Source organism: Saccostrea echinata, unplaced genomic scaffold (assembly GCF_033153115.1).
Source record: "Saccostrea echinata isolate AGI-Se365-2 ecotype Australia unplaced genomic scaffold, CSIRO_AGI_Sech_v1 ptg000012l, whole genome shotgun sequence".
NCBI classification, from domain to species: Eukaryota; Metazoa; Mollusca; class Bivalvia; order Ostreida; family Ostreidae; genus Saccostrea; species Saccostrea echinata.
The window spans coordinates 1,637,864-1,664,574 of NW_026889761.1; the positions used below are offsets into that span (position 1 = coordinate 1,637,864).

The window sequence follows — 26,711 nt, forward strand, 5'->3', positions numbered from 1 at the left end:
GTAGAGTTACAAGGAAACAATATTGAGATATAATTCCTCAAAATATCGCGCATATTGATAAAAACTAATCCACTGCACGAGTTATACATTAGAGACATTGGAGTTATGAAATACGTGATGTCTCTTTTCATTGTTATTCACAGCAAATTAAATAGTGATTGAAAATGATGCTTCTCTTGGGAATAATCATTAATTTTCTTGTAATGAACTACAGTCAGTCCAAATGAGTTCCAATGATTTTTTTTTTACAAAAGTAATTCGTATATATATCAAGTGATGAAGCAAAATCATCTCTATACATGTATTTTGAAATAAGTGTTATGATATAAACACATTAGGAGCATTATATGTCTTACAACAAAGAAGTAACAAAATCAAGATTGCAGATATATACTAGCGGAAAAAAGAAACTGTGTATACTTGAAAATTACATAAATATATAAAACGTATACTTTGATTGTTCTTTATACTAAAATCATAGTTTAATATACTGAGCGCGTGTTTGAGTACTCCAATTGTTAAATATCACGTTAAATTTGGCTTGATGCTCACAACACGCTTTTCTTAACTTTCGAGTCTAAGCGACACTTGGTTAGTAATTGATTAGAATTTCTTGCATTCATTGAAAGTATTCAATTATTCAATGTTTTGAACCAGAAATATATTATTGTTTGAATAAAATTTTGATTGAGGGATGCCTCTCATTAGATCCTCACTAGATTCTCCCTCTTGTAATATTTATTGTGGCCCCAACCTACTCTCGGGGGTCATGATATGAAGAAATTAGAATCTACAATACCTTAGGTCACATGAGCTTCAGCTTAAATGGTCCAGTTGTTTTTCAGAAGAACCTTTTTGATTTTTTGGGTGAGATTTTGGATTCCCTATTGTGGCCCCAAACTACCCCAGAGCCATGATTTCAACAATGTAGAATCTATACTTCAAAAGGATGCTTTGTCACAAGTTTCAGTTTTTCTGGTCCAGTCTTTAGAAAATGAAATGTGAAGATAACGAACAGAATTCAATCTCTAAAGTCCAATGAAACAGTACAAATTTGGAGCAGAGCAAACACGGACCTCTAAGACATCAGAGGTCTGGGGATCAGGTGCCATGGAGGGAGTGAGCATCCCCTGCCGACCGGTCACACCCGCCATGTGCTTCTTGTTATGATCGGGGAATAACGGAAAAATCTAAAGACAGTTCAGTGTGTAAATAATGGCCTAACAATTAGTATGAAAAACGTCAGTCAACATTTGACTCAATGATAGGTTGTATGTGCTGACAAGGTCATTGTATCGACCGTAAAACTTGCTAAAAGATTGCTTGAAACGAGACTTTGATATACTTGTTTCATCAATTTGTTTGTCCATAGCTTGCCTCGTTTTAGAAATTGTACATACGTAGAGCATGCTCTTGCGTATCGAATCAACTGAGAAACTTAAACTCCATATTCAGGTGATAAAAGTATATTTCTAGATAAGTAAGAGAAGTTGAAGATTGAGAAATTGAAGTCATCACGTTTATCATAAAGCTTTGTTCTTAGGTTACCATTAACGTCTTTTTCTAGCAAAAATATTTAAATTTGAAGCATATGTGTCAGACCCTATAGTATCTTTTTTATTTCAAGCTCACTGGGATATATCGTGTCGACATATGAATGAAAGAAACTATTGTTAATTGATAATACGTCGTCGATATATCGAAATCTCGAGTAGGTCACAGCACGTGTTTTTTTCTTCTCATGTAGAGTTTTTGAATAAATTTTACTTCATATGAATACAAAAATAGGTCTGTTAATAACGGGACGCACTTTGTACTCATGTGAATTCCGAGAGATTGTTGGAAGACCTGATCTCCAAAAACTACATAGATATTTGTCAATTAGAAACTCAAGCATCTTTTTAATATCAACTTCAGAGTACTTGTGTGTACAATCAGAGTGCTTTTTAACAAAATAATTTTGTAAATGACCAATGACAAAGTAAATATATTTACGAGTTAAATTTTTATTGAAAAAACAGCTGTCCATGATGTCAAAAAGCCTGGACTTCAATTTATCGTGGGGAATGGTTGTAGAAAGTGTTGAAAAGTCGTACGTTTTGTTGCTTTTGATTTTAGTAAAATTTTGTGAAAATTTTTAAAGATATCTTTTTATATATTTCAATGTAAAACATGATTTGATCAATTAACAATCTTTAATACGCAAAGATGTTTTCACATAGGTTTAAGTTTTCTGGCCAAGTGGTTCTTGAGAAGATTTTTGCAGATTTTACTATATATTTTAATGTAAAGCATTGATTCCCTATTGTGGCCCCACCCTTACCCCCTACCCCAGGGCCATGATTTGAACAATATAGAATCTACACTACCCAAGAAAGCTTTTAGATAAGTTTCAGCTTTTCTGGTCCAGTGTTTCTTGAGAAAGAGATTTTTAATGAGACCACTTTTTTTCTTTTTTAATTATCTCCCCTTGTAAGGGGACTTGGCACTTCAATTTAATAATTTAAACTCTCCTTTACCCAAGTATGCCAAAGGGTGTACCGTCTTCGATAAAAATTACCACAGTTGTTCTTGAGAAGAAGTTGAAAATTTAAAAAGTAAAAAGTCAGACGGACGGAAGACGGACAACAAGTGTTCAGAAAAGCTCACTTGAGCTTTCAGCTCAGGTGAGATAAAAATCATAATAAATTGTTTGTGAAATCCATGTTGTAAAGTTTAGTCTTAGAGGTAAAATGAATTTACTTAGCATTACAAAAGCATTAAACCTTTCCAGTACACATCTACTTTGGTCAATTACAGATATAACATCAGTCTAGTTCAATACATCAGTCAGATATATAAACATATATAGAGGTCCAATCTTCAACTTTTTTTACATATTCGTATCATATTTAATGGCGATACGGTCTTGAGAGTATTCATTATTATTACTATTTGAAATGAGACAGAAGTTTCAAATATAAACAACTATAAGATTTAAAATCGACAATAATACTCTGCACACGTAACGATTCATTTAATAACAAATGATCTATCACGTGACGCCTCATCAATCATAAATTAACAGACCTGGGCAATAAGTATATATGTTAAAGGAGTGTAGAAAACTCAAACAGTTTCTGTATTCTCGTAACACCCATCGACAATGAAATCTGACCGCTAAGTCGTTGCAAAAAAAAAACAAAAAACAAAAAAAAAACTTGAAATGGAATTAGCGGCAGGTCCTAAGGTGATCAGTGTTTACCTCATTGGACAAACCCTAACTCTTTTACAGACATGCTACTCTCAGTGCTTTGACCCCAAAATTTTAATCATTAGCGATTACGAAAATTCCTCAGTACCTGGTTTTAACCTTTTGACCAGTGGTGAAATGGGAAGGTGCATGATGGTTTGTAACAAGTTTGAGTTGTGCCGTTCAGTGGACTGGATACGCGAAAAAAAGTTATGCCGGCTAAACACTAGATTTACGATCAAAAATATCAGTGGAGTAATGACCGAAGGTCGCACCATTCATGTTGACCGAGAAAGTTTTCCGAAGGTAAGCAATGTATCGGACATTAAGAAACAAATATTGAAGTATTTCGATTACACGTAGAGGCATTTCGATCAAATAAACGAGTTATCACTCCAAGTTGATTGACTTTCAGCACCTGGCGGCCGATTGTCCAAAGCATGCCTGTACCGAGGATGCAATCTGTCTTCGGGGTAACTGTGTGCCTGTTTTAAAAGGTAACACATAAGATGCTTAACACATTTCTATAGGTGATTATTATAAAACTGCAAAGGTAAGATATAAGATGTTTATTATAAAACTGCACTTTAGGTAGGATTCAAATCAAATTGATTGGGGGTTCGATTCGCGTTAACCGGAGACATTTAACATAGGTAGTCTATTCCTTCGCCAAGCGTCAGTCACTAGAAGTGAAATGAAATATGTAGAGATAACGAACAGTATTCGAGCTCAAAAGTCCATTAAACAATACAAATTTTAGAGCAAAGTGAAAGTGAGTGTAATTCAGGGGTCCTTAGATTAAACCTTAAAATCCGAGGTTCGCTCTCACGGGAGGTGTTAGTACGATGGAGATCCTTCGCTGCTTCGGCCGTAATAACCATGCATTGGTCAATATTTGTGGCACTTCGCCTAATGCGGGTGTCATCCTTATAATAGTGAAATGTTCTCGAAATGAACGTTCAACATTCAATCAATTAATTTTACGATGTTTTGTTTATGTTAATAAAGATAACTGGACATTAGTATCTTCCTGATTAGATTTTGTTGGCATTCAGAAAGAATGGGGGTGGGGGGAAGAGGTGTTGTCAAACTATGTAGTAAAAAGATTTTCAATTTGAGAGTATCGAAATTGTCTAATAATCATATTTTTGAAAGTAATGACTGCTTATTTTAGCTGCATGTTTCTATCAACATGCTTATAACTAAAACAATTAAAACATTCAAATAAAAAAAAAATCAATAAAAATGGAAAAATAATTGGAAAGAATTTATCCTGTTTCCTTCTTTTACGAAACATCTTAAATAAAGATAGGTCTTGTGTTGATAAAACACACAAACACAGGCACCTGATGTTATTTATTTTAGCTATATCCCTAGCCTACCTAAAATTTACAAAAAGTAAAAATTTAAAATATTTGTTCTTCAAGAATTTGTAAAATCAAACTGAAATAACTGAAATATATTGAATTACATTCTTCAATGGAAAGAATTTATCCTGTTTCCTTCTTTTACGAAACATCTTAAATAAAGATAGGTCTTGTGTTGATAAAACACACAAACACAGGCACCTGATGTTATTTATTTTAGCTATATCCCTAGCCTACCTAAAATTTACAAAAAGTAAAAATTTAAAATATTTGTTCTTCAAGAATTTGTAAAATCAAACTGAAATAACTGAAATATATTGAATTACATTCTTCAATGGAAAGAATTTATCCTGTTTCCTTCTTTTACGAAACATCTTAAATAAAGATAGGTCTTGTGTTGATAAAACACACAAACACAGGCACCTGATGTTATTTATTTTAGCTATATCCCTAGCCTACCTAAAATTTACAAAAAGTAAAAATTTAAAATATTTGTTCTTCAAGAATTTGTAAAATCAAACTGAAATAACTGAAATATATTGAATTACATTCTTCAAAGTAATTGAGATGAATAATTCACATTTGTAAAAATCAATTGTACATTTTAATTAAAGTAATTGAAAAAAATTATTAATGTATGAAATATGAAGATAAGGAACAGTATTCAATCTCGAATGTCCAAAAAAGCGATACAAATTTGGAGATTAGAAGACAGTAAAAATTTAAGTAGTTGGTTATATATATACAGGGAAAAATCATTGAGCTCTCAAATTTAAACAATGAAATACTTTGTTTATACAGGAATTTTACGACAATGCAGAAAAAGGACATTTACATTTACATTCGACACTTGCTTTGAAATATGTTATGCATATTACATTTACTTTAAAAACCGAATATTATTACTAAACAACAATCAGTTTTTGAAAGATATAAAGGAGCTGGAAAATAAATATCTAATATTAAACGTTAGTTACTCTGTAACCCTTGACATGACGAACCACTGCATTCTGTTTAATTCTATCAGTTTTATTTCATACAAAGGACAAGGTGCGTTTGGTGCAAAATTCGGCCCCGTGTCAAAATTAAATAATATTCCTCAGAACTCTTTGAGAGAGTATATATTTTCCTGAAATTATCAATGTATGCATGTACAAAGCTTTATTCATGTTTTATGTAAAAGTAAAGGTAGCATAGTTTACGTTAGCGTTGCGATATTTTGACGTTGCGTTATGCGACGTCATGAACAAGAATTGAACGTCATGTTTTAAAAATAAATCCAGCTTATATGTATATTTTATTATGTAAATTTGTTAAATCTCATTTTCATAAACGTACAATTCAATGTATCGGTAAACATATGATAGCATACCATGCTTACTAAATTATTTTTCATTATTAAAGACAAATCTTTATAGCATTTGGTATGGTTGGCTTTTAAAATTTTTGAATCATAAGGAAAACAAAGGGGTGTACATGTACAGTACATTCTAAGCAGAGTTCTCACTTTTCGCACTGGCACAAGCAAAGTTATTGGCTTTGTTTGTTAACTTGACGAAACGTTATTGCCAAGCTTTGTAAAAAAAAAGACGTATAGGACCGTTAAACTTTTTCTTTGATTTTGATTTTGATTGCAGATGTTCAAGAAAATGATTTTGTGTGTAATACTACGTATGTATGGGTCGCAAGATCCAGTCTCTCTGCATTATATTTTCAAAAAAAAAAGTTTACTTCTCCGCAAGTACTTGACATTGCTTTTCTGTGGCTTGATTTACATAAGTTTACCTGTGTCTACCTATTATAATATTTTATTTGCGCTGTCCAGATCTAGAGGCAGAGCCCATCCATGCATGCGAACCTTCGTTTTATTCTTTTCCTTCGGCAGTTTCGGAAACATTCCACAGCGAAGTTATCAGCTATTAATTTATCATTTTTTTTTTCAATAATGCAGCTTGTTCCGACACGTGAATATATAAGGATCTACGGGTTATTGAACAGAGGGCATGTTTTAAGGATGTTTTATACGCGTGTTAACCAACACATCTTCACAATGTCAAGGTTTTGTGATATCGTTTCTCTTCACAATCTTTTTAAATAGGAACAATTTCACAATACCTTGACATTGTGAAGATGTTAAGGTCAATGCATAGATGATCTACAATCTATTGGGTCTTTTTAACGATGTTCCAGGGACTTTAATTTACATTAATTCATCCCCGTGGTAGACAAGGAGCAAAAGGTACCAACTGCTTAATTCAATTCAATTCAATTTACTTATTGACAACACCATCATACATTGGCATATAGTCATGAATACAATAAACAAAAACATACATAAAATCAATAAAATTATTCCAGTAAGCATATCAGTTATGTTGAAGTTTTTTCTTTTCTAATACTAAAGCATTTTTTCAGAAAGTTACATACTCTTCTAGCAATTTTAATACTAACTGGTTAATAGAGAATTGCGCGGAAAAGAAAAAAATAGTATAGTACTTCACGGTAAAGAGGGATTTTTCGCGGAAAAGAAATGTCGACTCGCGGAAAAATGTAACAGCGCAATTGAGGAATTTCCCTGTAATTTTTCCCAGAAAAGGGAGTGAGGTGTTCCATACCAACCCCCCCCCCCTCAAAAAAAAAGGATCGAACCAAAGGAGAAAACCTTATTTAAATAAAAAAAAATAACCCAAACTTGAAAAACCTATTTTGAAAGGAGGATGTCACTTTACCTTCCTCCATATCTTACAAACTTTACACAGTTTTCTTTGCCCTTACCCCTTCAATTTTTTGGTATTTTACTATATGAATTTTATACAAGTGGTGGGTGTTGGGATGGGGTCCGGATACCCCCCCCCCCCCCATGCGGATCCCTTACTGCTTCCTCTAAGTAATCGATATCTTTGTGACGACAACCTATGCAAGCGTATTTTAAGGAAGTTCTTAATACCAAGGATAAACATTTTTTAGACTTTGAGAACATTTTATCATACACGTATAAAGGTGTACATTATGAGCTAATCTAGTTCATTTCAAGGATAAAGTGCTTGCCTTATTTCCCCAGGAAAATTGTTCAAAGACAATCAAGTGTTAGTGAACAGAAATCACTGTTGTTTACTTACATTGATAATATTGTATTCAATTACTTTATCTAGGTCTAATATAATGTTAAGAATACCTCAATTTAATATTGTGAACTTAAGTTATCCCTGAAAGTAGATGACCCTTTGTTCACAACAAACAGAAAGCAATTTTATTTCATTTTGTCATTTGGGGGAAAGAAAGCAGACAGTACAGTTGATACTTTTTACATGTTTTATTGGGGGGGGGGTCTATTAAATAAGAGCTTTGATTACATGAAATATTATAGTTCCTGAATCACACATATAGTAGAAATTAAGCAAAATAGTTCTACATTCATTCTGTTGATAATTAATTCAGTGTTTATTTTCAAGATGACAAAAATTAAAAAAGGAAAAAAGGAAAAGGTTGACGTGGGAAAAGTATCATTATGTTCATCGTGGTAGTGAAATTTCAAGTAAAAATTTACTATTTACCCATGTTGGGGGTAGGTTAAGATTTTTTCGACATGAAACATTTTTCCAATTCGAATCAGCTCTGAACATACGTGCCTGAACGTTACATGTAGATAAATTGAGACTACTAACTTATAAACAGGTTAAGCAAACAAAATGCACACAAGAAAAAAAAATCTAACCGGGGGGGGGGGGGGGGCACGTCTGTGCTGGATCATGTACGTACTAGATTGTTGATATCCTGGAAGTTATTATTTCAATAACCAGTGAAAACGACATTTTTTACAAAATCCAGCACCGTGGAATCCATTTCACAATAAATCCTTATATTTATCCTTGCTTATACATTGTATATGCATTTAATAATCAGTTTCTATGTTCTATGACACCCTGTATATAGTTTATTTACAATTTGAGTTGAAACAATTAACAAATTGTTGTCATTGTTGTTGGCGTTGGTGTTGGCGTTGTTGTCGTAAACTTTTCACATTTTCATCTTCTTCTCCAGAATTACTGGGACAATTTCAACCAAACTTGCCACAAAGTATCCTTGGATGAAGGGGATTCAAGTTTGTTCAAATGAAGGGCCACACCCTCTTTGAAGGGGAGATAATAAAGAATTAGTGAAAAATTAATAGCATCTTTTAAAAATCTTCTTCTCAAGAACTACAGGGCCAGGAAAGATGAAACTCATGTGGAAGCATCCTCAGGTAGTGTAGATTCAAGTTTGTTCAAATCATATTCCCCGGGGGTAGGGCGGGGCCACAATACACATAGAAATATATAGAAAAAATCTTTAAAAATCTTCTTCTCAAGAACAGCAAAGCCCTGATGAGTCATATTTATACGGAAGCATCCTCAGGTAGTGTAGATTCAAGTTTGTTCAAATCATGACCCCCGGGGGTAGGGCGGGTCCACAATGGAGGATCAAAGTTTTACATAGAAATATATAGGAAAAATCTTTAAAATCTTCTTCTCAAGAACAGCAAAGCCCTGATGAGTCATATTTATATGGAAGCATCCTCAGGTAGAGTAGATTCAATTTTGTTCAAATCATGACCCTCGGGGGTTGGGCGGGGCCACAATAGAGGATCAAAGTTTTACATAGAAATATATAGGAAAAATCTTTAAAAATCTTCTCAAGAACAGCAAAGCCCTGATGAGTCATATTTATATGGAAGCATCCTCAGGTAGTGTAGATTCAAGTTTGTTCAAATCATGACCCCCGGGGGTAGGGTGGGGCCACAATGGGGGATCAAGTTTTTACAAAGGAATATTTGGGAAAATTGTTTAAAAATCTTCTCAAGTACAACAAAGCCATTTGTTATATTGACATGGAAGCATCTTCAGGTAGTTTAAAATTCACCCCCCCCCCCTTCCTGGTAATCTTTTCAATACTGAACTGATTTGTGCTTTCACAACCATATCAAATGTGCTCAGGTGAGCGATGTGGCCCATGGGCCTCTTGTTTTTTACATTATGTAAATATTACATCCAACTTTTATGTAATTGCTATTAAGTGTACATAAAATGCTATATATTACCCCTTTTTTGACCATCTCGAGAAATGATGTGAAAAAATACTTTTATGTGATGTATAATGACTTTACGGATAATTTTTATGGAACTCTTCAAAAGAGGTAGCTGAAGTCATCGATAAAATATATATGACAATCTAGATTATATTCGGAATTGATCTACATAGCACATATTTTATACTGAGAGGCGCATTGTTAAATCTATTGTGATATTTTGCCAGGTTTGTATTCTATCTTGGAAACTTAGCCTCTAATTTTCACTATAATAGCTCAAAAAAGTCATGTCCATGTACATTTTCCCAACAGGCCAAATAGATTGGCGAAACCATTGTGACGTCAATTTTCAAAAATGACGTATAAATTGTTTTATAATGTTCAGCTTGACATGATTTTGGACACAGGCACTTGGTTATAAATAAACTAAATGTAAAATAATAATTATGACAATTGTAAATACTGAAATTTTTTCTGAACTGCTACTTTTTTCAACCACCTAACGTCCAGATATCGTCTAACTCGGACAACTGTCGCTTAGTTAGTGGGCGCGGAAGTAAGATGCTAGATTTATAACGTTATTTAAGAAATAATGTATCATTTTTAAACATCTATCGAGATATAAATACGGGTTGGTCACGAGATCAAATTCCATAAAGCCCGAAGGGCTTTATGGTAAATTTGATCTCGTACCAACCCGTATTTATATCCGATAGATGTTTAAAAATGATACATTATTACTTATATTTACATTTATGACTTATTCATATTTTATATTTTCCTGATTATAATGTTTAACGCGTGAAATGTTTTATTTTTCAAACTCAACGGCACGTATTTGATCCATTGTTTGCGCGTCGACCCTTTATGACGTCACTGAGAAATTACGTTGAACGTTTATGACGCGAGGAACCCGTGTTTATACGGATATAGATACGCGTTGGTTTCAATAGTGTTATATAAGGGAAAACATTTGCAAATGTAAATATACTAATATAAGGCCCAATGTACATTTGTATCTGAATTCAAGCAACGTGTAAAGAATTAGTACAGAGCAGATCTTCATAACACTGATGTGATATTTTATCCTTTATATTAAAGGATTTTTAGCGATATGTGGCGAGGTATATTCTCAATAATATTTAGATCTAGCAAAACACCGTCGAATGCATGTGTATTGCATGCTGTAAAATGAACACATTTTTTAAAAATAAACATGGTCCGCACAATATCATCATCGTAATTTTTTGCATATAAAATGCTTTCAAATCGATGTTTCATTTGTGAAAATTTCAAAGTGGTGATATAATGCGGACCTATCGAAAAATGCTTTGAAGTCTCTGATTATTAACGATTTTTCCGGAAATACGCATTCCTTGCAAGATCTGACCAAGAAGAAACAGTACACAGGGGACACATTCTCAAAGTTTGGATTTATTTTTTTTAACAAGCATATATATCCTACCTTTATTTTCAATGTAAAGTTTTGATTCAGCGTAAACTTTAATTTTTAGAAATTCTCAGGGCCAAATATTATATCAAATGAACCTTGTCCTTTTACCACTGGTTGATGTATAAATATGTGTAAAACGTAAAGACTCATCAAGACTTTCCAAAATATTTGTTATCTTCACAGGTTTTGTTATTTTCAATGAATTTATAACTTTACATCCTCCAAATAATGTTATTTTTTTTAACCAAAATTCTTAATCATGATAGACTTCCAATTGATTCTTATTTGACATAATTTTTAGTTCACCATGACTAATGACTAGATATTTTACTCTCCAGATTTAGCTGCTATACCTCCAGTTTTTGTAAAAATATTTTAAAAGGTCTAAAAAGAAAATATAAACAAATACTCAATAAACCTATAAATTTCCATTGAATTATATGTTTGAAAACAGGTAAAACAAATAGCAAGTTTTATGAAAATAATTATTGAATTTATTTTTACTTTTTTACATTGAATAGAAAAAATATATAAAGACTGTTCAGATATTGTTAAAAGGGACCCAAGCAAGAAAGGACAAGATGGAGTGTACCTTATTTACGCTGACAAACGGAGAGAAGTCTTCTGTGACATGACGACAGATGAAGGAGGATGGACGGTGAGTAGTGTTTTAGTTTTTGAAAGAATAACGAATACTCGATAAAAAGTCCTTTTATTATCAATTTTAACTTTAACTGTAGAAAATCTCAGACAGTTAGAGATGTAAAAGCTTATCATGAAAACAAATTTAACAAACCTTTATCATGATGACATTATGCCTACGTGACGTGAAACCTGCCCTGCAACATTAGACACTGAATAAGGAATGAAAATTGAAACACTACCATTATACTTGATTATAGCATAAATCAAACATTGAGGAACGAACCCTAACATAACAAAGGGCAGTAGAATTTTAATCTGCAACTCAGGGATTTAACTGTACTCACGGACAGAGAAAAAACAAAGAAACTATCCACAAAATTTTGATTTTTGATTTTGGTTTCATTGTCACAGATGATCAAACAATTCTATATTATTTAGTTTTCTTCTATAACACAACGATATATCACCAAATAGTACACACTGGCAAATACTATAGCTTGAAACTCTGCAAATAATTATGGAGAATAAAACATAGTGTTCCTTATTTATTTTTACAAGCAATATTATTCAATTTTCGCTGGTTTTGAGGTCAATACGATGATTAAGACACCTGAGCAGTACAATATTCACCGAGCCCGAAGGGTGGGGTAAATATTGTACTTCTAAGGTGGCTAAATCACCATATTGAGCAAAAAAACAGCAATATTTTTGTATTATACGATTCAATGATTAAATGACACACAGTCATTACGCAATCCATGCTATCTTACTTGTCCACATCTACTGAAGTACTAGCCGAACATACTGAGAGAAACGGTGTTAAAAAACAACCAGTTGTATTATATTGGAATTTTGAATTCCCGGCAAAAGGAAAAAAAATTCTCCAAACTTAAAAATTTATTTAGTGGGATGTAAAAGTCCATGAATAAGGGGAGAAGGGCTTTCACTGAAATTTTTTATCCTTAAAATTTGAATTAATTTTTCATTTTTCAGAAGGTGGGGAGAGGGGCAGGCCTCCTGCAACCCCCCCCCCCTCCCCTCCTCACCCAAGAATATATATTCCTTAATGTTATGTTCATATGAGTGGAAGTCAGGTGTAGGTGAAATAACTTTCCAAAACTATTCGCATCAATTTGGAATTTTGTCTGATGTAAAATAAATAATTCCTTATATTGACCTGGATGGTCACGTGCAGGTCAACATAACATAGTATTTTTCTAACATCGTTGGATCTCAGCCAATCAGAGAGATGGAAATTATGCAATCCTATAATAAAATAAAATATTTAGCATTGTTTACAGGTCATTCAAAAACGACAAGATGGTGACGTCGATTTTTACAGGACATGGATAGAGTATAAAGACGGATTTGGGAATGCCACTAAAAATTATTGGATAGGTATGGTTATATATATATATATATATATATATATATATATATATATATATATATATATATATATATATATATATATATATATATATATATATATATATATATATATATATATATATATTATGAGCACTGACAGTAAAAAATTAAGTAACTGTCTAAGTTTTGAAGTAAAGACAGCACATTGTCTAGGTTTATCAGTAAAAAAAGGGGAATGTCAGTACGATTCTGCCTTAGTAGTGATAAGACTTGTTGATTTGATTTGATTTGATTTTTTTCTTATATTTAAAATGTCAAAATCAAATAATTATACTTTTTATATTGAATTTATGTCTTATTTTCCTGTATCCTTTTATCTATTCTCTTCGTGTATGGTTTCACATAGGACCATCTTTTTCATGAAATATATGGAGATAACGAACAGTATTCAAGCTCAAAAGTCCATTAAACAATACAAAATAGGAGCAGAGCAAACACGGAACTCAAAACATCAAAGGTGGGATCAGGTGCCATGGAGGAGTGAGCATCCCCTGGCGACCGGTCACACCCGCCCTGTGCTTCTTGTCATGATCGGGAAATAACGGAAAAATCCGTCGACAATTTAGTGTGTAAATAATGGCCTAACAATTAGTATGAAAAACGTCAGTCAGCATTTGACTTCATGATAAATTGTATTTGTCCTAAGAAAGACGATGCATGCACATTAAGTTTTTAATCACACGAATTTTATCGCATTAAAACATTACAATTGTTGCCGAACGCTGAAGTATGAAAGATATTTTGTTTAGTTGGAAAATAAAAATGCTTTTTTCTTATTTGATAACAAATCAGAGAAAACTTATGACTTATAGAATGAATTAAAGCGATTGTAACATCCATTCATATATATATATATCCGTGTCAAGGCGATTTCGTGTAAAGTAATGAAAAAAAAAATAATTACAAAGGTCAGTGGACGTTTTGCATTTATTCGCTCGTATTTTAAATATTTAATACAATAATACATTATGTGTCATTTCTATTTTTCATGATGATTTATTGAGCAGACTTCTACATGTATCTCTAGATGGTCGTGATTATACTCGGACGAGACGGTACAAAGATACATATTCATATTATAGACAAATGAGAGAGAGAGAGAGAGTAATATTCAGTTTTAGCCCCCCCCCCCCTCCTTTCAGGCTTCACTAAATGTTTGTATCTATATCAAACAAAAAGTCTAAATAATTTTCTAAACATATCAGACAGTGAAAGTAACTTTTTTAATTATCAACAAATCATATCCATTTGTTTGACAGTCGTACTCGTTTTTATTTTCCTGCTTCAAGTTCTCACGAAGTCCATGTGCTTGTCCTGTCAATCAAAATCATTCGACACTGTGCAGGTGTGAAAGTTTCGTCACATCGAAGACGAAGTGCGAGTATTTCCAACAAGATATAACATTTATTTTTATCATTTCTAGATTTGATTCCAATATTTGAATAATAAATTAATAAAATACATTGGGCATTAATACTTGAATATGAAACATACTCCCTGCCAAATTCAAATACCACCGCCGACATGAGTACATTTTGAACTACTATTATTTTTTTACTTTTTTAAATGCATGTTTGTTTTGAGACTGAAATTTTTGTTCTAAAAAAGACTGTAACTTTTTTTTAAAAAAATGTTAATTAAAATATTCTGGAAATACGGTACTGACAAGGTAACCGATTTAGGGGGGAAAGGGGGGTATAAATCATATCGAATGGCAAACATATAAAGTTACGGTGAATAAAGATTTTTTTCTCTATGACTATAGACTTTATATATTATAGTAGAGAAAATTCTGTAGTGCATTGCATTCTAAATAAATATATCCTTTTACCACACTATAAATTTAATTCGTTCCAAAGATATTAAATAAACAGGATATCCGCACTACTATGTATAACTCTCAGAACTAGTTCTATCATATTTTCTGAAGTAATTGAAAAACAAAACGTATTAGAAATAAATACTTTCGTAATTTTCCTGTGTAATTATTTGACTTGGATAATTATATCTCCATTAACGATTTGTCGTCTTTAACAAAATAACAAAATGTTGCAGTGCTTGAAGTATTTGCACATTGCCCTTAGTTAAATTTAATATTTCAGCATCGTTCTACATAGGTACAGAATGAGCTTGTAACAACATTTATTTTCCGGAGTAATTTAATAAATAACCTAACAGCTAAGTTAGAATAATAAAAATATATATCGTAAATATTTTTCCTCATGAAAAAATTATTCTTCAAACACGATATGTTAGTTATTAAATTAAAAAACCTGTAAGTCCTTACCTACAAAAAGATAAGTCCTTTCACTTCGGAGTTCCGAATGACAAGGAAAACTGAACGATAGGTGAACGCTGAACGCAAGGTGAACGGAAAGTGAACGGAAAGAAAAGCGAACGCTGAACGCTTTGTGAACGGTGAACGCAAAACTGTGAACGGAGAGCGAACGGTGAACGCTCGGTGAACGAACGGTGAACGCAGGTGAACGAACGGTGAACGAACAGTGAGCGAACGGAAAAATGGGAAAGTAGAACGTTTCAGGGACTGTATATATATATATATATATATATATATATATATATATATATATATATATATATATATATATATATATATATATATATATATATATATATATATATGTACGAGGGTTGTCCGTAAAGTTCATGGACAAGCTAAAATTTAAATAAAAGTTGCGTCATAGATATTTATTATTAGCATATTTATAATCCTTTACTGTATGTGAATTACAAAATGAAAAATTTTATTCAATTTTAAGTGTATAATTACAATTATGTCTTCATTATTAGACGGTGGAGCAGAGAACAGTGACATAATTTTGTGTAGACATCGCAAAAACACCAACAGAGACCCATAAATTCCTTAAACAGTCGGGAAATCATAGTAAAGTAATCTATTCTTTAGTGTTTAAGTAGCACAGAAGATTTTCGGACGGAAGGGACAGTTTACTGGATGACATGCGTGAAGGAAGACCTTCTTTCCGAGATTGTAGTGCTGTAAAAAATGAAGTTCGTAACGTGACTTTCCGTACATACAGTCGTTTTACGAGGACAGAGGTTTGATGATTTGCAGGATCTGAGACAGGAAGTGTTAAATACTATTTCATTTATGAAACCAAAACAGTTTGTGCACATTTTTTGATGACTGGTTAAAGCGACATAAGAAATATGTTGAGTTAAACGGTGACTACGTTGAGAAAACTTGAATGTATTTTGCTTTTGACGTCGAGTAACGTCAAGGATTTTCGTTTTAGTGCTCCGGGTATGAGTGTGTATCTTATTTTGCATCTAATAAAATATAACTATTTATGCTTTATTTGTGATTAAAATTTGCAAATTAATAAACTGAAACATGAATTAATGAAAATAATAGTTTCATATACTTTATCAATGTCTGTCAGTAATTATCAATGTTGTCCACGAACTTTACGGACAACCCTCGTATATATATATATATATATATATATATATATATATATATATATATATATATATATATATATATATATATATATATATATATATATATATATATATCTCGTCATGCATCCTGTTTTCGGCCGTATTTTATTTTAAACATATTTTTCTCAGTCTGCTTCCTGTGCAAATACCGCGCGCTAAGGCATAAGTTTCGGTTGCTAAACATGGAGAAATACACAAGTACAAATATAGTTAAGATACCCAAATTAATTATTTTAATGGTTTGTTTTTTGCGTGATTTTAGACTGATATCAGAAATTCTAACCTTTATTACTTATGTACTTTTTACTTGTTGATTAATCATAGCTTAATTACAATGACTTTTTAATGATGTTCTTCCGAAAGAAATTTAAGATCTCTGTCACAAAGACGTGTGAATATTACACTGAATAGTTGGGGCAAAATGATATGAGCATTTTTATACAACTAACGGGAGATTACAATCAACGAATAAAATTGTCTGTAACCAAAATATGCAACTTGTTTCATATTTTTTTGTGAAAGGCAAACGATCGTATTTTCATTGTGTGGAATATCCTACAAATTTTAAAACCAAGTTCTGACTGGGTGTCCACACTTTTTTTAGGTTGTATAAATAAGACGCTCTTATTTTTGCAAATAATACCGCACTCTCCTGTGGTATATAAATAAAGTGAGCACAAAACTGCAATTTGGTTTATATTATTTTATGAGCAATCACATAAATAGTCTTTATGAGCCCTTTTATCATACTTTAAAGTTTGCAATATATATATATATATATATATATATATATATATATATATATATATATATATATATATATATATATATATATATATATATATATATATATATATATATATATATATATATATATATACATGTATATATATATATATATATATATATATATATATATATATATATATATATATATATATATATATATATATATATATATATATATATATATATATATATATATATATATATATATATATATATATATAGGGAATGAAGCAATCTACGCCTTAACAAAGGATAAAAACCAAGAACTCCGTGTTGATCTCCACAGACATAATGGAGAACAGGCCTATGCTTTATATACCACATTTTACATCGGAGACGAAAACAATAAATATACCCTTACAGTATCTGGATATAACGGAACAGCTGGTGAGTAGTGTAATCCCCCAATTTATTGAGCCTTATTTTCCTCCTGCATAATGAACGACAAAATGTACAGTCAAGCACCAGCACATATTGTCGTCAGCGACAATATGTGCAGTCAAGGTCGACACATATTGTCGTCGATATATTGTTTTGACGAATATTTACTTGAGAAAGGAGAGATTGACAAACACACACACACGCACGGAGAGAGACAGTCAGCATTATTCGCAATACTATAGGGAGAAAACATTTTGGTCAGAAAACTGTGTCCAGGATTAATTTAGATCACTGTGATATGTCAAGATACCGTACTTCTTGAGATATCTGATAAATCAGCCTATTCTTTTTTCTTGAAATACATACTTGGAGATTGAATACATGTACTAGTTTTTTGTTCAGTAGTAATGATTTTTTGGAAATTATTTTTGGTTTTATTCCTATATACAATCATGTGCCGATATATTTGGCGTTGGGGTTGACATTTTTAGATCACCTGAACTGGAAGTTCAAGTGAGCTTTTCTGATCACATTTTGTCTGACCGTCCTTCTGTCTGTAAACTTTTCACAATTTCATGTTCTTCTCAAGAACTACTCGGTCAATTTCAACTAAACTTGCCACAAAGAATCAGTGGATAAAGAGGATTCAAGTTTGTTAAAATGAAAGGCCATGCCCTCTTTCAAGGGAAGTAGTTAGGAATTAGTGAGAATTTAGTGACATCTTTTAAAAATCTTCTCAAGCACCACTGTGTCAGAAAAGACGAAACTTACATGAAAGCTTCATTATGAAGTGTAGATTCAGTTTTATTCAGATCATGTCCCTCCGGGGAAGGGAGTGGCTTCAATCGGTGATCAAAGATTTTCATTGAATATTTACAAAAAATCTTTCATTTTTTTTCAAGAAGTGCTGAGTTACAAGAGAGGATACATATGTGAAAGCTTCGTTACATAGCGTACGATCAACTTTGGTGTGCTGGCACGAAAAAGACCCCTCACTGCTCAATGACCCTGAGTGCCAAGTATAGGTATAAATTTGAGGCCCTCCAGCGGCAAGTGGAGACGTCTACATACGAACGAACAATTATCGAAATGGACATTATAACAACAAACAAACAAAAACAAAATCAATTTTGTTCATATCATGATCACAGGGATAGGGTGTGGCTACAATGAGCGATCAAAGTTTTACATAGGAAGATATATAGAAAATCCTTAAAAATATTCTTAAAAACCAGATAGATGTAGCACCGGCGCAGATTTCAAGTATCTTCAAATCAAACCGGTCCTAGGGTTGGGCCACAATGGGCGATCAAAGTTATACATAGGAATATATGCGAAATTTCTGTAAAAAAAAAATCTTCTAAAAAACAGCAGAGCAAGTATAGTCATATTTATATGGATTGATTGTAGGTACACATTGTCGCCGGCGACAATATGAACAGTGATATTTTCATATGTGCCTCCTATAAAAAATTGACCCCCGCTGAAAAATGACCCCTTTTCCAATAGAATGATACAAATTTATAGAAGGTGATTGATGCCAAGGTTTGAACCTCAATGTTCAATTCTTCTTTATGCCCTTTTTGACCAACACGGGACGAGCGCGCAATTAAAATGTAATAAAACAGCATTACATTTACATGCATAGTTCTATCTTTCAAGCCTATTTTCTTCTCAGCACAAATTGCAAATCGCAAAATGGCTATTATTGGTTATAACTCTTAACGTAATCTTCCGATATGACGGTCTTCCATTTGTTTCATATCTGGATATCTGACCGGTCATAGACATTCATAGCTAAATAACAGACAAGGGGGTGTTCTGGCTTTTTAATGGTAAACATCCCAAAGTATTTAGCATGCTTTGAGTACGGTCAACTTTTTTTTTTTAAAAAGTAAAGAGAAAGATGAATGAGTTTTCGGAAATAAATATGGAAAGTTATGCAATGTAATATATATTTTTTGAATGACATAAGAAGTCGTATAAATGAGGTAGATTGTATTGCAAATGACAATATCTCGTGCGAATGGCATACTGTGGATATATTTCCTAATAGAAAAAAAAAGGTAAAGATCACGAACAATGATTATTTTGAAGTATCCACAAACAGTACAGATCTGTTAACAGGGCATAAAAAAGGACCCCCCGAAAATTGCAGAAGTGGGTTCAGGTATCTAGAAAGAGTAAGCATCCCCTGTTGACCCATCACACCGTCGTGAGCCCTATGAAGAAATCAGGTAAACGGGACATTCCGTTGTCGAATTTAGTATAAAAACAAAGGCAAAACAGTTGACTAAATTATAGGTTTGCTTATATTTGTTGACAGGGTCATTGATACGACCATTGAATTTACGAAATGCTGACTTTAAACGAGGTTTTGAAACCCCTGTTACATCAACTTACATGTATCTGCCAGTAGCCTGCCTCGATTTAAAAATTAATCGTTCTCTTGGGTATCGAATAAGTTGGTAGACATAAATTTCATATGCAAATGATAGCGGAATATTACTAAATAAACAAGCATTCTGAGAGTATTGCATAAGCAATACTAGTCCCCTACCGGCAAGTGTAATCTGGTTCCCGTTAAAAATTGAAAACATCATAATTCAGTCAAAAATCAATGAAGTGGAACAATATGGAAACTTGATCTATAACTCATCAAGGTAAAGTTACATGCCAAAAATCAGCTCAATATCTGCAAGCGTTTAGGAAAAAATTGCAGAAAACCCTGAAAATTGAAAAGGCCGTAATTCCGTAAAAAATTATTGAAGCGGAACGAAATGCAAACTTGATCTGTAGCTCATCAAGGTACACCCACATATCAAAAACCAGCTCAATATCTGCAAGCGTTTAGAAAAAAAGTGCGGAAAACTAAGTGGGACAGACTGACAGACAGACAGAGGGACTAATAAGGAAAGCTGACGATGGAAATAGCTAAAATCATCCCGATTGTCGGACAATTTAGTTGTTAGTTGGTCTTTATCGTCTATAGTCAGTAGAACGTCCAAATATGAAGCAGACGTGGCAAACATAAGAAGAACATGAAATTTCTGCATGTCTGAAATATATACAATAATATAATGTGCATTCAATTTTATTTATAAATAGAGGTCTGTAGGAATTTCAAATATATAGAAGTAATAAAGAAGAATCCCAGTATAATGTACATTAAAGTCTGTTAACATGGTCGTCTGAGAATGGGATACATGCATGTAAGAGGAATATATATATTTTTAAATCCACTTTAAAACAGTGATACATTTGTCAAATCAATATGGAAACATTTCAATACAGTGTATATTGAAGTAGATTGATGTTTTTAATTCATCATTAATTTACCTTCGAGGTGAAGATAAGTATTCTTTTTTCTACATTGAACTAAAAATAGATTGAAAACAATTCTGAAAAGTTACTTCACCTGCATCCGAATTCAACTCAAGTGAACATAATATTCAGGCACATAGATTAGGAGAAGGGGAGAAATTGTCCCCCAATTTTTTCTGAGTGTAAATTTTAGCAATTTCTAGTTTGAAAATGTTCATTGAAAGTCCTGTAACACCCCCTCTTTTTTATACTGTATATAGTTAAAAAATTCTCCTACTTGAGTGGACAAGGTGAACATAACATTCAGGCGCATAGAATCAGGGTTAACTCCGATTCTCTCACTGTGTTTGTCTAGGACTTGAGCAAATGTAAGCAAGAAACTTGACATGTCTGCTTAATCATTCTGTATCAATTTAATCGTTGAATCCTATAATAAATCAATTATATATTGCTGTTTTTCTTTTTTCTGTCAGTACGATGATTTTCCACCAACAATGTTCACTTCGCCCTTTCGGCTCGATAAATCATTCTGAATCATTGCATTGACTTTAAAAACAGCAATAATTGTATAATGTTGCAAAAAACAGAGCAGAGGAATCTCATGGATGGAGAAAATAAATTATATTGAGGGAAGTTGAAGACGAGGGTATAATTGTATAATGTAATGAGTTCAACATATCATCAATTTATTCCCACTTTAGCTCAGGTGCGCATTATGGCCAACAGGTCTCTTGATTTTTTTTTTTTTTTTTTTTTTTTTTTTTTTGGCATCTTAAAATTTCAACTTCAATCCACAAGGGGTCATTATTCTACGGGGGTCATTTTTCTTCACGTGGGGTATGCTGATTTTTTCTACGGGCAAAACGGTCATTTTTCGACGTCGAATAATGACCGGGGGTCAATTTTCGCCGTTGAATAATGACCGGGGGTCTTTATTCGATGGCGAAAAATGACCCCCGGTCATCATTCTATGGGGGTCATTGTTCGTCTTGACACCGGCGACAATATGTACCGATTGACGACAATATGTGCAGTTAGGGAAGTTACATATTGTCGCCGACGACAATATGTAGAAAGCGACAATACAAGTATGTACCGTCACAAGCCTTCTGTTTGCTTGCCAAATGTCCCTGGCTACTGAACCAAGAGCTCAAATCTTTTTATCTTTTATTTTCAATAACTTTAAGATTCCATTGGACATATGGTACTACGATATGTTTAATCAAAATTTGATTTTAAAAAATCTTCAAATGTTGTCTAAAAATCTTGATAAACACCCTGACGTTTTAAAAGCTCGAATTTAAAAGTACGAGCTTGCAATAGTTAACACTTGATTTCATATGTATTTTTCATATAAAATACTCACTGTTAAAATTTAGTTATCGTTCTTTACAACATATTCAATGTCCAATTCTAATTCACTCTTATATTAGAAAGATTGAAACGTAAAGCAGAGTTACGTATGTGTATTTTCAAAATTTCTCATAGTAACATCTTCTCACCGTTCATAACAAATACCTCGATCCGGCAATCATTGCAAGTTTCCTTTTTCTCATTGATGCCGATTTGAAGACGTTACTAGCCGTGAAGATTGACGAAATTACGAATAGGTAGTTTACAGAGAATTGTGGAACCAAGTTTCAGATTAACATATTCACGGTACACACATCAATCATATTTTAGCTTTTTTTTTTTCTTTTCTTGATGCTAAAAATATCATTTATATATTGTCAATATCCTAAAACAGGTCATAGAGTGACTCGTTGCATGGTATAACATTAACTACTTAAGACTTGGACAATGATATGGTGTTAATGTATTACGATAAATCATTTATTAATAATTTGTAGACGTTGATGTTATCTATACTCTGTTACAGGAGACAGTTTGGATTATCACAATGGTATGAAATTCAGCACAAAGGACCAAGACAACGATAACGGGAGTGGTTTTAGTTGTGCTACAGACCGACACGGAGCCTGGTGGTACAACAGCTGTGACCACTCAAACCTTAACGGACAGTACGCCACATCAGCTGTGTCTGGTGACAAATACCCGGTATGGGATCACTGGAAAGGATGGGAAGCATTAAAGCAGACTGTGATGATGATAAGACACAAAAACTAGAGTTAATGTATCATTAATCTTGAAATATTTATAACGAAATTATGATGAATATTGACTGTTCCTACGTTCTAGCTCGCTGGAGGGCGTAGTTTCATCATTCAGAGGGTATAACCGTGTTATGTAATTAATGTTTCTCGACGAATCAAATTAAAGTTATTTAGATGAAAGTAAGATATCGTTGATTAGGTGCAGATACCAGATTGGCGTGGTCATAATGACAAGAGCGGGCATAGCTCATAGTTTATTTATGACCAAGGCCATCGGGTATCTGCACAGTATCAACAATATTATATGGGGTACGTAACCTTTATCAGTTTAGTTAAATTGATCACAACTAAGTCTTTTGCATGTTGAATTATTTGTTTTATTGAAAATGTGCTAGTTTTCAATGAGGCGTGTTGATTTGCTTTGATTTTTTTCGTACATGTAAAATGTCAAAGTCAAATAATTCAAAATATTATTTGAACTTAACGATTTTTTTATTAATCTGTTACCTATGCTCCTGTGGCATAGTGCATGGTGACACACAGGGCCTTGTTTTTTTTTTTTTTTTTTTTTTTTTTTTTTACAATTATTTAAAGCATTTAATAGTGAAGGAATTTGTACATTTAGAATAGATTAGATGCAATCTAAAATTCAATTTATTTAAGAACTTTATTTTTTTATTTAATGCATCAAGTTTTCTTAGTTGGTTATAAATAGACCGATATTGAAATCATTTAAGAGATACCAACGATAATACCAATACTAAGGTAATGTCTCATTGGTCTCAAAGAGCGATTTCTGAACTTATTTATCATTTTTTAACGAAAGTCAAAGTCTAAAATGCAAGTTCTCAACTGATATTTTTTTATTATGATTTTTTGGATCAATATGGATATATCTAGTCCGGATGGTTGTTCGAAAAAAAAATTAAAATGGGGCTTGGCTTTTTTTTTTCTTTTTTTTTTTATGAAATGCTCTTTTGTCCAGACTCGATGGGCGGAAAAGAGTAAGTTATATACAGATAACCCATACTTCACAAAGAAATCACGCCTAACTATGGTACAAATAGAAGACATTATTCATGTTTATCGTTTATAGGATGATATCTAGGATACCTCTAATTAATGTTTTAAAAAAATCTCAGATTTATAAAGAATATACATTCCTGTTTTGTTAAATGAAAATAGTTAAGATATGTAAAATGTGAAAGATTGTATTCAAAACTAAAAGTAGGGTTGGTTACTTCTCCGTGTATTAAAAAAAGTGGATAGGATTATAAGAACAGACACAATCTGTGTATATTTAAACTTCCTTCAACTATTTCCTGGAATTTTAAAATACGATCCGAGAACTACTGTTACATGGATATGAAAAGTTGCAAGGCCTGAGAGGTATATCTTTGATTTTCAATCTAGTGCTATAACAAATTATACTTTGTAATGCGTCGACGATAAAACTGAATGGCAATTTCAACAAATGAAAGATCAATTACCTTATATTCATGCTAATTTCCCAGGCTAACATTGTGTCTGACATTAGTAGGCGGGGAATATGGAAATTAACATGGAATTTGTATTTTCAATTCATTTTTGTGTCGCCTGCAGAACAGAGCGACAATTGGATCGCTTTTGTTTAAATTATGGTTTAGATATTTGGCTCATGTATTGCTTGAAAGAATGGCTTTTCTAAAATACCAGGTGGCCTTTGAACTTTACCTTTGACGTTCTTTTCAAAATACATACATTCACAAAATATCATGACTTATATGTTGTTAGAGCATTTCACACAGAAATATATTAAAAACTTGCTTAGAAACTTCTTTTATCTGAAAATTGTTAAAACTGCGAATTTTGGATAGCGTTTGATTGACACATATCTTTGCACTTTCACAAAGTAAACTTTATTCATAATACTTCAAAAAGTAAAAAATTGTTGTGTATTTATAAAATATATGAAAACTATCACCCAGAAAGTTAAGAGTAGAAATCCAAGAAAGCAAAACCTACTTATCAGTATTATCAGTCCTTGCCGAGTGATGTGTGCAGAAAAAAACAAATTGAACACACCCGGTAAAACATAAACACTAACAATAACAGAGCTCGTGCCCCGTTAACAAACACAGGTGTCTGACGTTATGTTAGGAAGAATGTCGTTGTCATTGAATTCCTAGAATATTTATCTAAGTTCAAACCATTAAACTGAAGTTTATTTATTTTTTTTTTTTTACAAAATGGACATTTAAAATTGTAAACAATGATAAAGGGTCCAGGCTCCTTTAACCAAAAAAAAAAAAAAAAAAAAAAAAAAAAGGATGCTTACCTTTTCATTAATGTAATTTCATTATTCATTTTAACTTGAATTTATATTGATTTTATCTTTTAGGTAATTCTTTTTTAATTGTTGTCTTGCTATCCGTGGATTTTGTTTTCTTTTCAGTATTTAAAATGCTAATCTAATATTAACAAAATATTTTTTTGTTTAATGGCGCTAAAGCAGGCGGCACATGGATACCTTGGAACACTCTAGTTTATCTATTTTTGCATAATTATTTCACATATAAATGTAAATGTTAAAACAATCAATATTACTATGCCCTTTTTTCTAGACAAAAAATAAATGGCAAAATTTTTATTTTGCAAGGAAATTAACGAAATATTTGGTAAAAATCTGGAGCTTCTGGGCCCTCACCAGCAGGCACGTTCTGTACGAGAGCCTGGAGGGTAGCCTGCCACCCCCCCCCCCCCCCACTTATTTCCAAACCTTACCTTTTACTATTGAACATGTTCATTGAAAGGGTGATTGTCACCTCCAACCCCCACAAACTTTTTGTTGTAGCATAGTTAAATCATAATAATTTGGTAATGTATTAATAAAATTTTGATTTGTGAAAGTTCAAACCTAACCACCATCCCCACCCCCACCATTCTTTGTGAACACTAAGTCCATTCTCACTACGCGTATGAATACCACATTAATGTAGTACAAATAGGAGTTTGTATTCAGTCATTGTTACAAAACCACATTAATGTAGTACAAATGAGAGTTTGTAATCAGTCATTGTTACAATACCACATTAATGTAGTACATATAAGACTTTGTAATCAGTCATTGTTACAATACCACTTTAATGTAATACAAATAAGAGTTTGTAATCAGTCACTGTTACAATACCACGTTAATGTAGTACAAATAAGAGTTTGTAATTAGTCATTGTTACAATACCACGTTAATGTAGTACAAATAAGAGTTTGTAATCCGTCATTGTTACAATACCACATTAATGTAGTACAAATAAGAGTTTGTAATCAGTCACTGTTACAATACCACATCAATGTAGTACAAATAAGAGTTTGTAATCAGTCATTGTTACAATACCACATTAATGTAGTACAAATAAGAGTTTGTAATCAGTCATTGTTACAATACCAC

At 32.4% G+C, this 26,711-nt stretch overlaps 1 protein-coding gene across 1 annotated transcript in view; it reads left to right on the plus strand.

Annotated features, from left to right (window-relative positions):
- Positions 1–3,490: 3,490 nt before the first annotated feature.
- Positions 3,491–26,711, plus strand: part of LOC133185663 (fibrinogen C domain-containing protein 1-B-like) — a 150,201-nt gene continuing 126,980 nt past the window's right edge. The window contains exons 1-2 of the mRNA XM_061320971.1: positions 3,491–3,538; positions 3,648–3,729. Coding sequence (XP_061176955.1) covers positions 3,491–3,538; positions 3,648–3,729 — 130 coding nt within the window. The remainder of the gene's footprint in view (positions 3,539–3,647; positions 3,730–26,711) is intronic.